The 19,315-nt window shown below is 48.9% G+C and overlaps 1 protein-coding gene and 1 long non-coding RNA gene across 2 annotated transcripts in view; one reads left to right on the top strand and one right to left on the bottom strand.

The window, feature by feature from the left end:
* LOC143367664 (uncharacterized) overlaps positions 1-9,668 on the bottom strand; it is a 13,855-nt gene extending 4,187 nt beyond the window's left edge. The window contains exons 1-2 of the long non-coding RNA XR_013085070.1: positions 9,039-9,668; positions 8,772-8,931 (exon numbers count right to left, since the gene is read on the bottom strand). This is a non-coding gene — a long non-coding RNA (uncharacterized LOC143367664). The remainder of the gene's footprint in view (positions 1-8,771; positions 8,932-9,038) is intronic.
* Positions 1-19,315, top strand: part of LOC143367649 (monocarboxylate transporter 12) — a 22,329-nt gene extending 3,014 nt beyond the window's left edge. Inside the window, exons 2-12 of the mRNA XM_076809696.1 lie at positions 9,662-9,803; positions 11,082-11,286; positions 12,397-12,537; positions 13,735-13,923; positions 14,166-14,409; positions 14,518-14,716; positions 15,200-15,376; positions 15,627-15,849; positions 16,583-16,822; positions 16,901-17,026; positions 17,554-19,315. Of these exons, the coding sequence (XP_076665811.1) occupies positions 9,662-9,803; positions 11,082-11,286; positions 12,397-12,537; positions 13,735-13,923; positions 14,166-14,409; positions 14,518-14,716; positions 15,200-15,376; positions 15,627-15,849; positions 16,583-16,822; positions 16,901-17,026; positions 17,554-17,714 (2,047 nt within the window). The 3' untranslated portion in view covers positions 17,715-19,315. The remainder of the gene's footprint in view (positions 1-9,661; positions 9,804-11,081; positions 11,287-12,396; positions 12,538-13,734; positions 13,924-14,165; positions 14,410-14,517; positions 14,717-15,199; positions 15,377-15,626; positions 15,850-16,582; positions 16,823-16,900; positions 17,027-17,553) is intronic.

Genomic DNA, 19,315 nt, shown 5'->3' with positions numbered 1-19,315 from the left:
TGTCCGCCGCTGGCTTTTTCTTCCCACGAGCGCGCGCGAGCCGGCCGAGCAACGCGTACAATAATTGCCGTCCGCGTCCTCGCCTGGCTAACCGCCTCACAATTACAACGAGAACCCGATCGAGCGGATCGTGCGATCGTAATCGTACCGGGGCAAACGGGGCTCGATCGGCTAGGCTTAACTGCAAGAGCCAACGAAAACCTCCTCGCTAATTCGTCAGCGAGCAGATCCTCGCTTCGAGAAGCTTCGCCACGGTTGGAACATTCGGTAACAGCTGTTCAGCAGTGACGAACCGACGCTCGGACCCGTAAACAACGTTCATTCGCTTTCCCCTGACCCGCGGAAACTCACAGCTGAACCGGGACAAAGGGGAACGGCGGGGGTAGCTGGTGACGAAGGGCGGGTATTTCCTGAAGGTCGTGGAATGGCCCGCAGAGTTTATTGCCTTAAACCGCGGCCAGATCTGAACCGAACGCCGCTTGAGACTCCCTAATGCCGCGTTCCTACGCGCGGAACGTATATTTCTTGCGATTTTCGCCAGTTTAGACAGCTAAAGATTGAAGGACAGAGAGCGTTTAGAGTAGTGCAGACTGAAGGTCTGTTGCTGTCTGTTTCTTTTTTTTCTATAAATGTAATACATGTAGATATACGCAGCGGCTGCTTGATCTGCGGACATGGTGCTCGTGCGAACGGTGAAACTATTCTGAGAGTCCCGTAGACATTTCGAACCGTAGGTGTAGGTACGCTTGGGGAGGTCTGTGGGACACTCTTCGTTTATCACCAACTTGTCTTGCTTCCTCAAACTACTTGACACCCCTAATAGCAAGGACGACAACAAGGGCTGTACTTCCGAATGGCCCCAGTGACCGATCGACACGAGATTTGTGGGGAGGGTGTTTGAACCCTAAATCTAAAATTGTTGCTTCGGGAATTTATTAGTTTCCGAGATATTAATAAATAACTTTTAGTATTTCTGTTGACTTATTCCGACATTACGCATTCCACTTTCCAACTTGTTCTGGATATTAGTATTGGTTGGGGCTGGATTAGTGCGGGGCCGCGTAAAGGGATGTAAGTTTGGAGATTTGAACCAGGAACTTGGAGATGCGATCCATCTTATTACACAGGGTGGATACTTATTAATTTATTGATAGGCAATATTCTAGGGGGTGATTCTACAGGCCAAAATAAGACGAAAATATAGAATACAATTTTTTATTATCGCGCTTCGTTTTCGAGAAAATTGGCTTTGAATTTCAGCTATATATGCATGCCATTTAAGTGCTTGAGGGGCACGCGGAGGTAAGGGGAACGCGTCCAGCTGTCCGTAGGACAAATTGGGGGAGAGCAGGATGAAACCTCGTTAGGGCTACGTATATGAAGTTCAAAAAAATAATTTGTAAAAAAAAAATTAACAATAATTTTTTATTAATATTTCGGAAACTAATAAATTCCCGAAGCTACAATTTTAGGTTTAGGATCCACACCCCCTCCCCACCCATCCCATCAAGCCTCGTGTCGATCTACTACTGGGGCCATTAGGAAGTATATCCACAACAATTCATGGTGGTGTGAGAGACAGGGATACACCACTACAGTTGTTCATTCCTTTGATGGTCGGGACTTTGCTGACATCGGCTGGGAACAGCCCGAACATCTCGGCGAGCCTGACTTTCCTTTGGTCGAGGGTCCAGAGGTTCCTTCCTCGGTGTCATATGACAGGCAAACCTTTGGTCTGCACTATTCTAAACACTCTCTGTCCTCCAATCTTTAGCTGTCGCGAGCCACGAGACTCTGTCTAACCTGGCGGAAATCGCTAGAAATGTACGTTCCACGCATTGTTGTATTCTGTAATTACAATATTTCCATTTATTTTATATAATAATATAAAAATACAATTTACGGAAACTTAGACGAAATACAGCTTAACAGATTTGATAGCTAGACTATGATGTCGAGACTGTTTGGAGCAAGAGTAAAGAGAGAGTTGAAAGAGATATTGCGTGTTACATATAGGTGGTTTTGGTGGTTCGGAAAGTGGGGGTTGAAAGGGATGAGGCATAGGGATCAAGGTACAAGGATGAGTAATAAGAGACGGTTGAAATCACAGGAAAAGGAATTTAGGATATTTGCTACTGCTATCTGTAGAGATAATTACTATCTGTAAACGAATGACTAAAACTATAGAAAAATAAATTTAAGTGGCGTTGGTATACAACACCTCCCGCCATAAAATTGTTTAACGGCAGCTAACAATTACGTGTACCGTGATTAATAATAGCATTACATATGGCGAATAATAATTACAGTGCATAGATATTGAAGACTACAAAAGCAAAGCGTAAAATAATATTATGCAACAGCATTAGGGGGTCTCAAGTGGCGTTCGGTTCGCCGTTCGGTTCAGATCTGGACGCGGCCTTAAGGTGCGGTTAAACATTCGCAATGCTCGCTACGGAACACCATTGCAAGGGTCGATTTTTAAGGCTCGGCGCGCAACGTAGGACGACCTCTTACCGTAGGAAATTTCGCCGTTGCACATGCTTAACTCTGCCTTTACAGGCGACCGTATCCAAGACGCTCTCGCCCGCTCTCTCAGCGGCTGCAGAAGTGAATGTTGGTAAATAGATGCACAGCAGAATCTGCAGATAAGTTGCCGCGAACTTTGGCCCCGGGGACACGTGGCCTCGGTTCCCTCGAGCATCGTGGCTCGCGATCTCTAGGTACGGGGCGATTGTACGTCTTAATTGTGCGTCATTCACGTTCACGAGTCAGTGAGTCAATGGGAACGGGACCCGTGGGCCGCGTGTACGCCCTAATAAGTACCACGAGAGCGGCCACGAGAGGATTTCAATAAGGGTACCGGTCGCCTGGCGTTTCATATCGCCGCCGCGCTCGCCGATCTTCCAATCGGATCGATCTATCTTGACCTGTTCCACATACATACATCGCTTCGAGCTACCACTGCCGCGGAATTTCGAAATTGGGTATTGAAGTCGAGGCATCCGGCGCGGCAGCGAACTCCTCCGCAGCGGAGCCGAGTACCATAGAGCAGAGAGCAGGCTCGAAGAAATAATTTCCCGCTGAATCAGAACCGGTGACTCGTGAGCCAGGACAACCCTGGATAAACTCCCTTGTCGCGCAGGGTTCAAAGGACGGCCCCGAATTCGAGCTGAAATTATCAGCGGTGAGCTGCAGTCCTTGAATCAAGGAAGCGTTCGCTCGACTGTTCGATACAGATCGCGCTCCAATCGATGGACCCTCCGATTTCAGACTTACACGCTCGTCGAAAACAGATAGCTAAATTACATTATCGCTGGTCCCGTCCGAGCAACGCGACCAGATCTCGGCGACGATAGACGCCCTCGGCTTTCGAGACGTTTCGACAAACACGCCGGGCAGGTAGGCGGGATCGCAGCCGATATTTAGATACTTGTATCGGTTATTGTGCTCGGCCAGCTTGAAGGTGTAAGGTCGGAAAGTTTCCTCCGCGCGAGGCCCGATAGCTGGCGGTGCTCGAGTACTCGGCTACTCCAGATGCCCGGCCGCGATCCACGAAGATAATTCAACGATCACTCGCGGCGTTCGAGAGCGATCTAGTATTTGCTAGCCAAGTGTTTGCCGGATTCCTGCGCCGCGGATAATCATCGCTCCGCGATCGCGGTCCCCGCTGGCTCGCAATAGAATCGTCCGCGTTGATTACTATGGGAGCGCGGGAATATTGCCGCGTGTCGTCGTCCGGACTGTCGGCGGAAAGTCGATTACTTAACCCTTAACTGGTATACTGTTTTCGGCAAACGTGACTGGTATACCGGGGTCGTGGCAGACCCCAAATAAAAAAGGGCGCAGAAATTTGTAAAGTCGACACTAGAGCAACCACTACGAATATTTTCATCTTAGGTAATGTATAAAATAATAGAAGCGTAGAAAGTTAAACTATTATTATGAAATTAATTAGAAATTCAGTTTACCAACTCAGACAACCGAAAATTGTACATCGAACTTTGGGTGCTTGGGGTCACGAGCGACCCCAGGGTACCAGTTAAGGGTTAAACACCACCGGGACGGACCGGAGGCACCGCGGTGTTGCCCGTTCCAATATTTATTTCCAAGCGTTATAAATTTCCGCTGGATTTGTTGCCTCAAGTGTTGCGACAGGCAGATAAAGAGCGAAAGCACGTCGCGACGATACGCGCGCGAAAATAAGAATTCCGTTTTGCTCGAGGTGGGGCGACAGCGGCTGGATCGAATTCCTGGCAGACGATCCTCTGCGCCGTGCACGAGCGGCCGCTCTTTACCGTCGGCGTCGGTATCAATTAAAGCGAGCGTCGCATGGAAATTCAATTGGAAACCTGACAATTTTCCAATTAGGCTCAATACCCCGGCTAAATCGAATTGAACGAGTGGCCCCTAACGAGGGCTTCTTTCCCGCCGTCGAAACGAACAGTTTGCTTCCGCGACGTTTCCAGGAAGACGAGATGAATGCCGAGGCGGGACCGTCTCCGAGGGATTCTGCGGCGGTAGTCAGCGCGCGAAGTACCCGTTCCTCGATCGAAACGATAACAGCAGACGGTTCTTCTTTTCATCGGCCAAAATCCCTGCCCCTTTAAATCGCTCTCGGCGAGCCGCGCGCCGTTGCGACGAGTTTCATAGCTCCGCTCGTTCGTCGCCACTTCGGAAACGAAGGAAACAGCTGGAATCGCTGCTTAATCGTATTTACGCGCGCCTCGATTCCCGCTTATCTGCGGAATAACGTTCCAATGATCGTTTTATGGCACCGCTACTGTCTTTGGCGGTATCTTCTATCTGGGTTAAGCAACGAGACAGCGGCACGAGTGCGGGCAATAAATCTCGCGGATCTATCAATGCGAAAGGTTTAAGGCGATGACAGACACTTCCTCAGAAACTTAATTCCGCGAAACGTAAGAGGTTTACAATAGCGTATCGGAAGGCGCGATTAAGCAATCGTTGCGGAGGGTTCCTGGATTGTGTCATCTGAGAAACGGTGCTTCGATCGGAGTCAAGCGAAAGCAGTAACTTATGCGTGTAAAGATGCAACGTGTTACAGTTTATGTAAAAAAACATCCCTCCCCTTTGTTCCTCGGGGGTTGTTGCGAAAGTTACCGTCGCCAAGTTCTGTGCTCGCGACAGAAACGGTCCCTCGTTATTGCATAGACGATAATCACTTATGAAAGAAGCGATTGAACGCGGCTGGATAGACGACCGGTTCGCGTTCTCCCCGTTTACACTATCGCCTCTCGTTATCGGGCAGGAGAAAGGGAGAGGACTGGTGCGTTTGGTATCGAGCCAGAAATGAATTCTCGAACGAAACGGGTCGCTGCATTGTGTCCAGCCGCAACAAGATAACAGCTATCTGCTCGTTTTCCCCGGAGATAATTGCTCCTTCTGCTTTCTGGGGCGCCGATTAACTTCCACGGGCCCGTTTCTCGGTCCCCTCTCCCTCCCCCGAATTTCTCCCGTGGACTACTTTTTATATCGCTATTATTAGGCGACCATCTATTCCCGGGCGCGTCATGGAACCCCGGGGATTATTTCGAGAGGATGCGTTCGCCGGTTTCGTTTCGATATAGGGTGGATGCACCAGTAAATGAACACGTACCAGTGAATGGACATTTTTTATTAAAATGAGTAAAATAAGTTATTAAAAGAAGCAACTAATTAATTAGAGACTTCTTGTAATTTCTTGCTTCAGATCCAAACAATTTTTGCAGCACGTGGAGTCAATCGCGCTGCAAACATAATTTTATAATAGTGTTCATTCATTAGCCTTAACTGTTCATTTATTGGTGCGTTTACCCTAGGTGCCACTCACTGCCATAGTTCCGTGGCTCTAACTGCGTCTAGAGGATCAGGCGCAAAGCGGCATCGCGTATAATAACAAATACTTCTGGGTGAATTCCAGCTTCTCTAACTCACACAGCTTCATTCTTCCTTTCGCTGTCTTCACCCTCAACCGATCAAGCGAAGCCGAATGACACAAGCTTGTTACTCCAAAACTATTCCATACTTCCTCTGCTCTTCAGCCTTCTGATTTGCATTGTCGTTCTATAAAACCGTCTACCTGAATCTTTCACTGCTCCATTCGCCGTCTGCTAATTCAACTTTCTACTGAAGCTTCGCGATTATGCACTTCGCCACTAATCGAAAGTTGAGCCCACCTTTTCCTTCGCTTAACCCTTCGTTGTCACACGGGGTGCGTCGCACCCCGGGCGATTTTCCAGCTCAAATGTCGCGGCTTTACGAATTTTTAGGACTGAATATTAAAGCTTAAAAATTCAGCGAATGTTAATAATAAATCTCTCTCTTCCGCAACTATTTTTTCCACTACCATCGTATCAAAATTTATAATCGTGGGGTGCAGGGAGCTCCAAATCGTGGTCGCTCGGTCATCGAAGTGTGAATGAGGAAAGAGGAGAGCGTGTAGGATGACGAAATTTTTTGTACCGGTGTCTATCCACGCTCAGATAAGTTTCACCGCGATACAATTCTGGCTATTTGCGGCTGGACTATTGGAGCCGTTCAGGAAGAGTATATTTTACCGTTCGCTTCACTTGTCCAGCTGTTTTTACGACCGTTCCCGGCCCCTGTAGTCTCCACAGAGGCAAGCTTGAATTTCCTACTACGAGTAGTTGAAAAGCCCCTACGATACGTGGTTGGAGTTACATTTCCACTTCAGATTATTCGAAACAGCTACAAGATCTCGTTTGAAGATCTTACCGAAGAGCGTCGCCCGTCGATACTTATCGAGACGTTTCCGTGTCGAATGTGTTCTAAGCTCACTTGCCACACAGTCTACGCGCTGATATCAATTGGGACGCAAATTATCGTCATTCAAGAGGGCCACGAGCTCGAGACCAGGTGGCCCGTGGCTCGAACAACGAAGATCACGCGCTCGTGATATCGATAAAGGTTCGGTGAAGAAATCCCCCCCGCGGGTCGCCGCCGAGGAGAACGAATTTCAATCGGGCGACGCTCCGTATCTCGAAGCTCTGGGATGATTTAAAAGTCCCCCCTGAGGAAGCGGCGAAACGGGGAAAAGAACTTACTAAAAATAAGCTGGTCCGTTATCAAAGCGAGTGAAGTTTGCACAATCCTGTTTGCACCATTTCACTACCTTTTCGACGCGAACAAACAATAAGTATTCACGCGTTACACCGCGAAACGGTAGCAACTGGGAACACGTGGAGAGCCGGGACTTTATCAATCCACTTCAGCTTGCGTCGAAATCCGCGAGCAGATGGCTACAATATTGCTACTCGCATATGAGTTACTGCTAATTCGCTATATGAAAAAGTAGTGGATGGTGTTTAAAGTTGTCTCAAGCCTCTGTGTTTAAATCTTTACCAATTTCTTTCGCTCAAAATTTGCTGCTGCCCAAAATTTGCTGTTTCCTAAAATACCACTTTCCAAATTTTTTCGCTCTCCAAAATTTGTCACTCCCCAAAATTTATCGCTCCCCAAAATTTCCCGCTTTCCAAAATTTGTCGTTCCCCAAAATTGGATGCCCTCCAAAATTTATCGCTCCCTAAAATTTGTTGCTCCCCAAAATTTACCATTTTCAAAATTTTGTCACTCTCCAAAATTTGATGCTTCCTGAAACCTATGACTCCTCAAAATTTGCCGCTACCCAAAATTTAACGCTCCCCAAAATTGGATGCTCCCCAAAATTTACCGCACCCCAAAATTTATCGCTCCCTAAAATTTGTTGCTCCCCAAAATTTACTACTTTCCAAATTTTGTCGCTCTCCAAAATTTGATGCTTCCTGAAACCTATGACTCCTCAAAATTTGCCGCTACCCAAAATTTACCGCTTTCCAAAATTTGTCATTCCCCAAAATTGAATGCTCCCCAAAATTTATCGCCCCTAATATTTGTTGCTCCCCAAAATTTACCACATTCCAAATGTTGTCGCTCCCCAAAATTGAATGCTTCCTATAACTTATGACTCCTCAAAATGTGCCGCTCCTCAAAATTTTCTACTCCTCAAAATGTACCGCTCCCCAAAATTTGCCACCCCCACAGTTTGCCGTCACAAGCTGTACCCTGCTTAGTCTACACTCAAATCCGCCGCAGTGGATAACTATGAACATCTGATATTTGATCAGAAAGTAGCAGACAAATTTGCGAAGCGCCAGTACGGTGATAATCCCAATGAAAATATTATTCGCGCCGGAGGCCTAAACTTGTTCCTGGTCACGCCCGTTTCGCAGGAGATATCAGTGGCGGTTGATTTGCGAATGTCGCGGGGACTCGGATACACGGTGGTAAACAGAATGCATGCTCCGCGTGTTTTTCGGAGAAATGCACGATATGCAAATTGGCTCCGCTGAATTGGCTGGTTGACATAGGTCGTACCTTATCGGTCATTTACAGGGCACGAGATATAAAGTCGGTTGCTATTAGAACAACGGCGCCATCGACCATTGAATCGTTTGCGACAGTCGTTCAGGATTTCATTCACCGAGAGGCACCAGTTTTCGGCCGATCGTGCTAGCTGCACAGGAACGTCGCAAAATTTCAATCCGGTTCGAATTATTCGTCCCGAGGCAGCGGTAGGTACGTAAAAAATTCTGTCGATCGCTCATCGATTCTTCAAAGATTACAGTAGCGGTTTCAAGTTGACAAACGCGAGGGTTTAATTTGTTTCGCGATTGGAGGCTCCGAGGTGCCACACCAACTGTGACAGCTATATTACCCAGCTAAATCAATCACTACCATAAAGTAACCATATCAGCTCCAAAAGAACTCACGTGTCTCCGATAATCACACCCCTCCTACCGCGACGCCTCTGAAGCCAAAGTCCCGGGATCCTTAAATTTCTCCTCCAGTTTCTCCGCACCTCCGCGATGACATACGAGCACAAAGGTCCCAGGTGTGCCACCGAGCCAGCTTCCATCCCGCCACCGTGGACTTGAATCGATTAAAAGTCCAAAGAAACGATTATTCCCGTGTCGAGTTGACTCGTGCACCAAGGTCGGCTAGCAGCCTCGAAAAGGGTCAAGGTCGAAGGAACTTACCGAACAATCAGCACGTGACGACAGCTATCAGCTCATTGGAGGATCGGCGTGGTCGTTGTTCATGTAGCGGTTTAATCGACTGAGTACCGCTTCTTCCGCCTCGACAGCACTGTGGCCCTAATCATCGCGCAAGGAGTTCTCTAAGGACCGATTCCCTCCCGCCTGCAACCGCGTAAATCCTCCCTACGCGATCCGCGCGGCGCGTGTGGTACGTGAACGCGCTACGCGTCGACCTTTAGCCCCCGTAGATCGGGATCGAAACGACCCACGTTATTCCCTTTGAAGTTTAAACACTCGACACCTGACAGATTGGAGCGATCAACGCGCAACTCTCTGCATTGTATCTCCAGTCTCTCTCGACTTAAAATGCGCGCACGTGTATAATTTATAGCTATGATAATCCGCGTATTTACGCCGGAACCGGCCGCGCGGCGTGCGTGACGCGTCGGACGGGTCCAGCGCGTTGCAAACAAACGTGTAATTGAACCGTGATAGCGGCCGATTCCTCCCGAGTTTCGGTGGACGGCCGTCCACGCGCGTGCCTCCTACTTCTGTGCGATCGCCGCCCTCCGCGTTAATCGTCGCGCTTTTCAGCTGCAACTGGACCATTCGACTTGTTTCAGTCAGCCGTGGACGACGATGGCGTCGCTGGGTAATAAAGTGGACGAGCAAGTGGCCAAGCAGCCGCAGCAGAATGGACGCGGCTGCAAGGGCGACGAGCAGCAGCAGCAGCAGCTCGAAGACATGCAGGACAACAACAACGAGGTAAGAAGAACGCGGGCGGGATCTGTTGCTTCGGAGCGATGCAAATGAACGAGATAGGTGGGATCGTTCGATCGATGCTGCCCGGTATCCCGTTCGGTGTACTAGTCGTGTGCAGGGGCCTGCGTTCGGTGCGCGCCTCGGTACCGCGCTATCAGTTTATTCGCAGCAGGATACCTCGATTTAACAGCAGCTCGGCGCTTGTTACGGTGGCTAAGCGCGTTCCGCGGTTTTCGGCGCTGCTATCTTCGAGGAGATCCCGGATCCAACTTCTGTTATTGTTCGCGAGTTGAAGGAAGTTCTCGGCGGGTGAAAGTTGCTCCGCGGGGACGACGTTGCGGGGGTGGGCGAAGGATAATCATTGCAGGGTGTTGAATTCTTGTTTAATGGAGACGCTTCCTTGCGCCGAAGGGGTGGAAGGGTTTGCTGAAAGCTCAGGCGCGGGGAACTTTCGTGATAGGGAGTCTATACCGAATCAGAGTCTTCGAGCCACGTAGAAATGCTTTCCGGAAATCAATGAAACTTGTTGCCGATCGCTGAGGACGAGGAAGCGACGAACGAAGGGTTTCGTTCGAACGCGGTTAATTTCCCAGCGAGCATCCGGCGAGGCGGTTTTATTAGCCGCTGAACAGTGCGAAAACTTTGCGAAACATAGGCTCGTCGAACTGCCGACAGTTCGTGGACAGATTACTGACATTGCTCAACGATATTATTGCAAGAGACTAAAAATACACGGCCGTAGTAATTTATGCGCGGTCTTTTTGTCGGGCGAACGGTATCAGCGCGTCGCGTCCCGACGAATTGATAAGTTGCCGCCAGAGTATTGGGTCACGCGCGGGTCCACCGAAACGCGAAAGTAGCGCCAGTCGCCCATTTTCTGCTTAGCCTTGATCTCTCAAGCACCTTGTGAATTTCCACGGGCGTCGATGTTGAAGAGAGAGAGAGAGAGAGAGGGCGAGTCTCTTTGCACAGGCCACGGAGCCGACCCTGCGTCGGGGTTCCTGGTCAAGTACCTCGAGCCAGCCGAAGTTTCCGGACCGAGCTGCCCCAATAATCCTCCGGGCTTGTTCGCGGTGTCGTTAAAAAACGATGGAGAAGGCGAAAGCCACGAAGAAGCGCGTCGGGGTTGAGAAAGACGGGGGTTGAAGGCGAGTCTCGGGCAGACAGAGGAAAGTGGATTTCTCTGGGTTATTGCTCATTGACGCGGTTATCGGAGGGGTGGTTACAAGGGGACTTTGTAAGGAGCTTTCTGGTGAGAGTCTGGGGGAAACTTGTTGACAGAGCATCGAAGTCGAGATGGTGGTGCCACCGGATGGGGGATGGGGCTGGGTGATCGTGGCCGCCTCCTTCATGTGCAACCTCTTCGTGGACGGCATCATCTTCAGCTTCGGCGTGTTCCTCAACGACATCGCGGAAGCCTTCGCCGTGTCCAAGGCGAGGGTCGCGCTGGTCGGCTCGCTGCAGTCCGGGTTCTACCTTATGGCTGGTCAGTGACGGGAAACCTGGATCTTGATAATTTGAGAATTTATGGGAACGTGTTACATTAGAGCAGGGCTGCACAGGGAGCCGTTTTCAGCGCCTAGCTGCGAGCAACCCGCCTGTCCCGTTGCTAAGGTTAGAATCGGTGAGGAGAACTGCAGTAGTGTATATAGCTGGGTTCAAGTCGTACCAAATGCACGCACACTGCTGCAGTTCGCCTCAATGATTCTAACCTTAGCAACGGGACAGGCGGGTTGCTCGCAGCTAGCCGCTGAAAAGGCTCCCTGTGCAGCCCTGCATTAGAGAATTAGAATGATGAACGCTAGTGAAAACTGTTGGAGGATAAATTCTGATCTAAACAGCTGATTTTCCAACTGTTCTGAACACCACTTCGTATTCTGCTGTGGAATTAAGGGGTCATGCTCAGTCAGGAGGCCGAAAAAGGGTGGTCTTTGGGAATTTTTTACTCAAAAGCTATAACAGATTTCTCAAAAAATCTTGTTTCCTTTTAAGGATTGCATCTAGTACCGTGCATCGTATTTTTTTTATTTAAAAATATTTATCAATAACTGAGTTGTTGTCTATCACCCGAAGTTTCTCTGAAAAAAGGCTTCTGCGGTGACCACTGCTGCTCGAAAGTTGATCATCTAAAATAAAAAATTCAAAGGAATTTACTTATTATATTGTATTGTCTAGTATTTGAACGAAGGTTTCTTCGAAATATTGATTTGGGGAAAAATGACTGATGTTTAAAGTGAAAGTTTAAATTTTTATCATAAATCTTGCCTGATTTTCGTCAATTAAAAGAAAACTAAGCATCGGATAAAAAAATTCAGTTATTGATAAATATTTTTAAACAAAAAAAATACGATGCACGGTACTAGATGCAATCCTTAAAAGGAAAAAAGATTTTTTGAGAAATGTGTTATAGCTTTTGAGTAAAAAAATTCCAAAGACCACCCTTTTTTCGTCCTCCTGACTGAGCATGACCCCTTAAAAAGGAATCCACGCGGTAATCCTTCCTCTACTCCCGTTTCCACTTGATTCTTTGATTTCATAGTTTTACGACCCTAGAACCGCGATCGTGTGATTATCGGCGCACTTATCCTGCTCGCAGGTCCCTTCGTGTCGGCGTTGGCGAATAGGTACGGTTTCAGGCTGGTGGCGATCTTAGGAAGCGTCATAAGTTGCGGCGCTTTCGTCCTCTCGTACTTCAGCACTTCCATCGAGTTTCTTTACATCTCTTACGGCGTCCTGGGTAAGTTTTTCTCACCTCTCGCGCTCCTTTCAACATATTTCTTCCCCCTTTAAAACTTCCTGCTACCTTACCGGAAAACTTCCTCCCCTATCCCCGGCAATCTTCCATTCTCGTCCAGAACGATTGATCAGTGTCGCTCTTTATGCCTACCTGTGAGGTCTGGAGAAACATTTATATTCGGGAATTTTGGGGGAAGAACTGGAAGGCTTTTCTAATCAGACCTTTATATATTCGAAAGTGTACACGTTAAACTACTTGTAATAATTTTTCCGATGGAAAATATAAATAAATAAAAGAAATATCAGCGATCTCCCGGCAGCGATTCTTTTTCAGCAGTTTGCAATGACCACTCTAATTTTGACCTGGTTCATCTGAACTAAAAAAATCGCGGGGGATTTAGTTACTATACTGTATTACCTAGTCCTTAATCGTTCATTATTCTGAAAAATTAATTCGCTACAAAGTGACAGCTGCTCATAGCAAAAGTATCGATTTTCACTACAGAATCGCTCTCATTTATAATTTTTCATCTGTAAAATAAAAAATACGCAACGGAAATAAAAAAAAAACGATTAAGGACTAGATAATCTAATATACTAACTAAATCTGGTCGAATTTTTTATTTCTAATGAACCAGGTCAAAGCTACAGTGTTCACTGTAAAGTGTTTAAATAAAAAAACGCTATTTAATTATTTAGATATCGCACTGCAAAAATAAAAATACAAGAACTTTAAAGTACATACTTTCGAATATGCGACCGTTTCTTTGAAAAAGTCTTCAAGCGTTTAAGAAAAAAAATCTCGCAAATACTTGTTTCTTCAGAGCTTACAGCTAGGCATAATCCCTTAAAGAGTAATTACACTCATCCGTCCAAACGAAATGGAAGATTGCGAGCTGGACGCGATACCAGCACACTTTTTGCACGCAGTTACAATTAAGCAATACCCCACACACCGTGTTAAGGTCTACGCACACATATCAGTCCCGCGACGGTTGAGCGGCGTCAGTGTCAGTGGTGAGAAGTACCTATATCGAATGGAGCAGCTCACACCTGTCCACGTCAGTTGCGCACTGGCACTGAAACAAAGCGACCATTCACACTGACGGTCGCTGAACCGTCACGGGAGTGCCATGTGCGCGCAGACCTTTATCGTTATTCCCACATTTCACGTGGTCTTTGTGTCTTGGATTGTCAGGAGGTATCGGGGCAGGCTTGATTTACGTGCCGGCTGTGATAACTACCGGATTTTATTTTGAAAGATGGAGAGCCCTGGCCACAGGGATCGCCGTTTGCGGCTCCGGGATCGGCGCTTTCTTGCTCGCGCCAATCTCCGACGTGCTCGTCAAGCAGTTCGGCTGGAGAGGAGCTTTGCTCTTCCAAGCAGGTAATTAGAGACCGATTTCCGATCCGCGTAGAAGCTGTATTTCTTTCAAAATCGAGGATCAAAGATCGGGGTGCTTCCAAGAACTATAGTTTCTGTTTAAACGGGTACACCTGCTCTAGATTAGAGAATTTTGTCCCACGAGACTGTTTAACTTTCGAGTTGATCCTTGCTGGATCACCCTCCAGCGGTGTAGGCTGAGTGACTGCCCTGTGTGGATTAGGAAGGCTCCATAAATGTTGCAGGGATGCTGTTGAATTGCGCCATTTTCGGGGCGATGTTCCGCCCGCTGAAGCCAACGAGGATTAAGGTGAAGTCCACGCCAGAAAACGCGGGCTTAGAGATGAAGACCGGCTTGATGGGGAAGGGGGTGTCCACCGCATCCCTGCACTGCGTGCAGCCTGGCAGAAGTGGCTTCTTTGGCACCAACAACAACACCGAGTACCCCACGGCTGCTGAGCTGCTCGGTAGCAACCCGAACATAGTAAAGTAATAAACCCTTTTCTAGAATTCTCCGAGTATTCTCGACGGAGCTCCGCAGGTTCAGTGGAAAGTGGGAGCGTGCCTCGTAAAGGTACCAAGAGTCCTTGTTTCCAGCGCCTCCAAGTCCCTGCACTCCCTCCACAAGGTGCACGTGGAGCTGCAGACGTTGCAGAGGACGCTGAGCATCTCCGAGAAGCAGCTCTCCGTCCCGATATACCCTGACATGGACGTGAACATGGACGAAAAGATCGCCGAGGAAGAGAACAATCTCCTGGGCGGCGACGTCGAGAGACTGAACGGCAAAGTGCCCACGGTGAGTCCCATATCGAGCCCCTTTCGAATCGAGGCTGCGCATATACCAACCCTCCGTCACCCAGTGCCCCGCAGCTTACACTATTCGCGGGATCAGAGCGCGCATAAAATCCTCAAGCATTCGAATCACGTTTCTAAGAGGACCAAGCTCGATCCTCGAACGGTACACACCAGAGAAACTCAGACCCTAGTCGATAAAGTAATTAGAGAAGTCCGTTCCACCGAGGTCCGAGGCTGAGCTGCTAATTGAATTGTTCCGATGACACCGCGGCTATTGGAGGCTCGTTAAACCGCCTATCTCTCGGCGCGAGTCATTTCCTGGCAGTTTGGAGAGGAAGCTCGTGACCAATAAGCCCAATAATCAAAAGCAAATATGTATTTCGCGGACGCCACGGGCCATCCACGGTCGCCCTGTGCCAACAGGATTCATTTAGCCGTAGTAACAGTATATCCTGGTTAAGTAAGTAGTGGGGATTGCTGGCAGATTCGCAGGCACACGATTAGCGGACGACGGCTTCGCGCGGACTCGGACTGCAGCCAGAAATCCCTGAAGACGGGCAACAGGCGGAATCCCCTTAGCAAGGACCCGCAGAGGCCGTTTTACAGGGACGACATCTTTTACGGGGGCTCCTTGAACAGGCTGCCTCATTACAGGTCGCAGGTGAGAAGTCGCCGCAAATGGCTTTTCCAAGCGCGTTAGGCTCGTTGGCCAGTTCTCTGTCAGTCCTAAGGTCGTTTAGGATATTCTGGTCCTCCTGACCGGATGACCCCATTCTTAAATTCAGCGAGCCACCTTGGAAATATTCTTGGAGCTAGGAACAGGCTGGGGAACTTTCCGACGAGCCTAGCAATTAGTCCCAGTAGCCCATGAAATTGAAAGCGATCGAGTTTATCGGATGTGATTCCCGTAGCAATCATCCGTGGGCTATCACATGTCGGTGACCCGTTTGCCAACGGCTACCGACGTGGCGGAGGAGGAAAGCGGAAGTTGTTACATTTGCCCCGAAAGCGTGCGGCGGATCCTCACCACCATGCTTGATCTGAGCCTCCTGAAAAGCCCTTCTTTCCTGATACTGGCCATCTCTGGCGGACTCACTATGATGGGCTTCTATACGCCCTTTATGTATGTCCCGCGTACGTATCAAAGCTCTTCAAAGATAATATCGATACAGCGACCGTTTCGCAGCCTACAGGGGGCTTCAAAAGAATCGTGCCTCGAGCAGCAGGCGGTTTTAAAGCGTCCTCTGTAAATATATCGCCTACTCACAGAGTTGGGCAAAATGTAATCTAATTAAAAATTACAAAGTACGATTAAACTGTAATTGTGTAATTGATCAGACATTATTTTCAGTAATCGTTCATTTAGATAGTTGACAGAACCAAATGGTCAACTAGCTAAATTAACAACTACAGAAAATAAAGTGTAATTAATTACACAGTTACAGTTTAATCGTAATTTCTGATTTGTAATTAGATTACATTTTGCCCAACTCTGCCTACTGATAGCCCGTAGCAGCGGCAGAGCTACCTTTCTGTAGCCTGCAGGGTGTTTCCAAAGGAACACTGCCTGGAAGTATTAATATTCACGACTGTGCCTTTTAAGGAGCCCTGTAGCGATGCAAGAGAGAAGCTCTGCAGCGTCGAAAAGATTGCAATGAAGCTTCTGCTGTACAGAAGCATATAATAGCGATTCAGGGGTCTGCTCGCAATCTACACGGTGTGCTAAAAATGCGGCGGCTCGGAAAAGGGATTCCGGAGCACCGTGCATTTTGATATGCCCTGTATTATTGCCGAGCAGATGCCTTCCAGATTCTAGAGGGACGAAATAAAGAGACGAAATGAAACGTGGCTGTCTGCCGTGTTGTAGATCGTGCGCAACTGGCGGGAATCGAGCAGTCCACGGCGATGTTCCTGGTGTCGGTGATCGGTATCGGCAACACCATCGGTCGCGTCGTATGCGGCATGGCGAGCAGCTTGCCAGGAGTTAACGCCCTGGTGGTTAACAACGTCTTCATCAGCGCTGGAGGACTGCTGACGATACTGTCCGGGCTGTCGCTGTCGCAGGGGTACCAGTTCTTCTACGCCGCCACCTTTGGTATCAGCATATGTGAGTAACGATCGCTGCGATTCGTCGTAGAAAAGGTCGAGGATCGGGGGTTGATCTGGTTCTGTGATTTTCACGCAGCTGTCTTCGCCTCGCTGAGATCGATCCTCGTGGTAGACCTGCTGGGGCTGGAGAAACTGACCAACGCGTTCGGCCTGCTTCTTCTGTTTCAAGGCGTGGCGGCTGCCGTAGGCGCGCCTCTCGCAGGTGATTAGAAACTATCTATCGATTTTACTGGCGGGGATGTCACACGGCCCGTATCTTGCGGGAACGAGAGCTCTCCGCGAACTGCTCGATGGTTTAGCAAGGGATGCGGATGGATCCGCTCATCGCGAGACCCTTGGACCGTCGAGCTCGGTAGCGGGACAGTCTCGGTGCACTCCACTTAAGATACGATCCGTCCGACGCGGAGAACGCGGGAACCTTGAAGCACACTCGAGATAAGGTCACTCAGGCGTCGCCGATTCGCAAATAGATTTTAAGCATATTTGTGTAATGGACTCGGCGAGTCTTACCCGCGATGCATAACATTATGATTGCCCAAGCGGCTGATTTATCGCGATAGATATACCATCTACTTGACATATTGCCTACGCGGCTGTCGAAACGGCAGATAAGCAGACGGCTGGGGGTTATCTAATATCTAATTAATTCCGCGAAGTTCGCGAAGAAAAAAGAAAAAGTAGCGAGGAATCACGGCGGAGGAATCTGTAAAATAACGATCCCCCGTTTAGGAATCTTCATGGACGCGACAGGGAGCTACGACGCCTCGTTCTACCTGTCCGGTAGCCTGATCTTCGTCTCGGCCGTGATCTGCTACCCCCTGAAGAAGATCAACGAGTGGGAGACGTCGAAGAGCGGCGAGAAGTCGAACGAGGAGCCATCGAAGTCCTGATCGTCGCAGCTGACCCGTGGGAGACTGAAGTCGATTCCCGTTCGCCGCGCGGCGATGTGTTTGTACATACTGATGCATAGTAATTTATAGGCGAGCGCTCGAATCGATAATTAATACCGCGCCGCGGCGGCGGGATCTGTCCTGTTGATCGACGAACGGCCAGAGACACGTTCGTCTTCTCGGTCCCGAAATTCAGCTGTCAGGTCTCTATCGGGGGAGCTAAAGAGTCCGCCGTGCGTTCGAGCGGGCGCAATCGATATTAAAAGCGATCACGCGACGCGGAAGACGGCGAGTACCGTTCAAAAGTAAACGTGACACTGTTCTACGTTCCACCGTCATCCGAAGTCACGATCGACCAATGGGTGGGGAGGCCCTAGCTCGTTTCAGGGGAGCGCGAAGGTCTTCGCGACTAGCTGCGTTCCAGCAAAATGGTACTCGCTGTGAAACCAGTTCCTAAACGCGTGACACCTTTTACAATATCCCCGGCGGCGCAGCGGCGCGTTCCACGCTCGTGCACATTGTTTTCAACGGAAATTCACCGCGACAGCGTTGCTTAATTACCACAAACGTGCCTTCCGTTGGGCGAACACCTTGACAAAATGGCCCAGATCGTGCGATAACCGGAGGATTGCCATCGTCGACTCGTTTTAAGCCGAAGTTACCTTTAATCAATCTCGAATACACCTCGCGCTCCCCCGAGCTAATTTTGTACGGGCCCACAGTCAGCCCGACGAGTTAGCTCGTTCGAGCAGTAGGAGAGGTGATTCGACATCGAGCGAATTTTTAGATACAGGCGATGCTGGAGGCGAAATGGATTGTTACGAAGTTACTTACGAGGAGCAGGCGATTGTCTCCTTGGGCCCGAGTGTTCGCGAGCTAGATAAGGATCGTTCTTAACATCGATATATTTTTGCTACAAATTGTGTACCGTTTCAAGCGAACTGCCACCCGCGCAATCGCGGTGGTCCAGTTCACCTGTTAAATATTCTACGCGCGCCAACGCCAGTCCTTCGCGTTCTGTGCATTTCGACGCGTTGTTGTTATCGATACCACCGCGTGGCGTGGCTCAGGAGCCGGCTCTGAAGAGATTGGGTTTATCAGCGGCTGAGACACGTCACGCTGTGCTATTCTATTATGAATAAGCTCACGACCGCACGTTAATGGCGTATGTACTTGCATAAACGAGTACGCGTAATCTCAGCAGACCGTGCATCCGTTCTGGTGCAGTGCTATTTATAGCGTTAATTAACTATTAACCGTGACGCCCGGCTGGGAGCCGGGCGTCGGCCATCCTTAGGCGTAAGGACTTGCTCAAAAATGAAATCCGTTCCTACTGTTCCTAATTAATTATCTACCTTAGCATAGCGTAGTATACCTTAGCGACGATCTTTCGTCCGCGAAGAAAGCGAGGAGGGCGGCCTGGGCCGTTGCTCGCCTCGTCGCGGGACAAATTGTTACAGCGATTTCGAAACACAAGAAGCGTTCAAGCGCGATCTCTCGACGATTTGTCGCTCGACAACGCGACAACGCCAGCGGCGCATGGAAATGTACGAAATTTCATAAACCTAAGCAAACACAGTAAATTTCGTTGTTTAATCTCC

Source organism: Andrena cerasifolii, chromosome 4, assembly GCF_050908995.1.
Source record: "Andrena cerasifolii isolate SP2316 chromosome 4, iyAndCera1_principal, whole genome shotgun sequence".
Classification (NCBI taxonomy): domain Eukaryota; kingdom Metazoa; phylum Arthropoda; class Insecta; order Hymenoptera; family Andrenidae; genus Andrena; species Andrena cerasifolii.
This window is presented reverse-complemented; position numbering and strand designations above follow the sequence as displayed.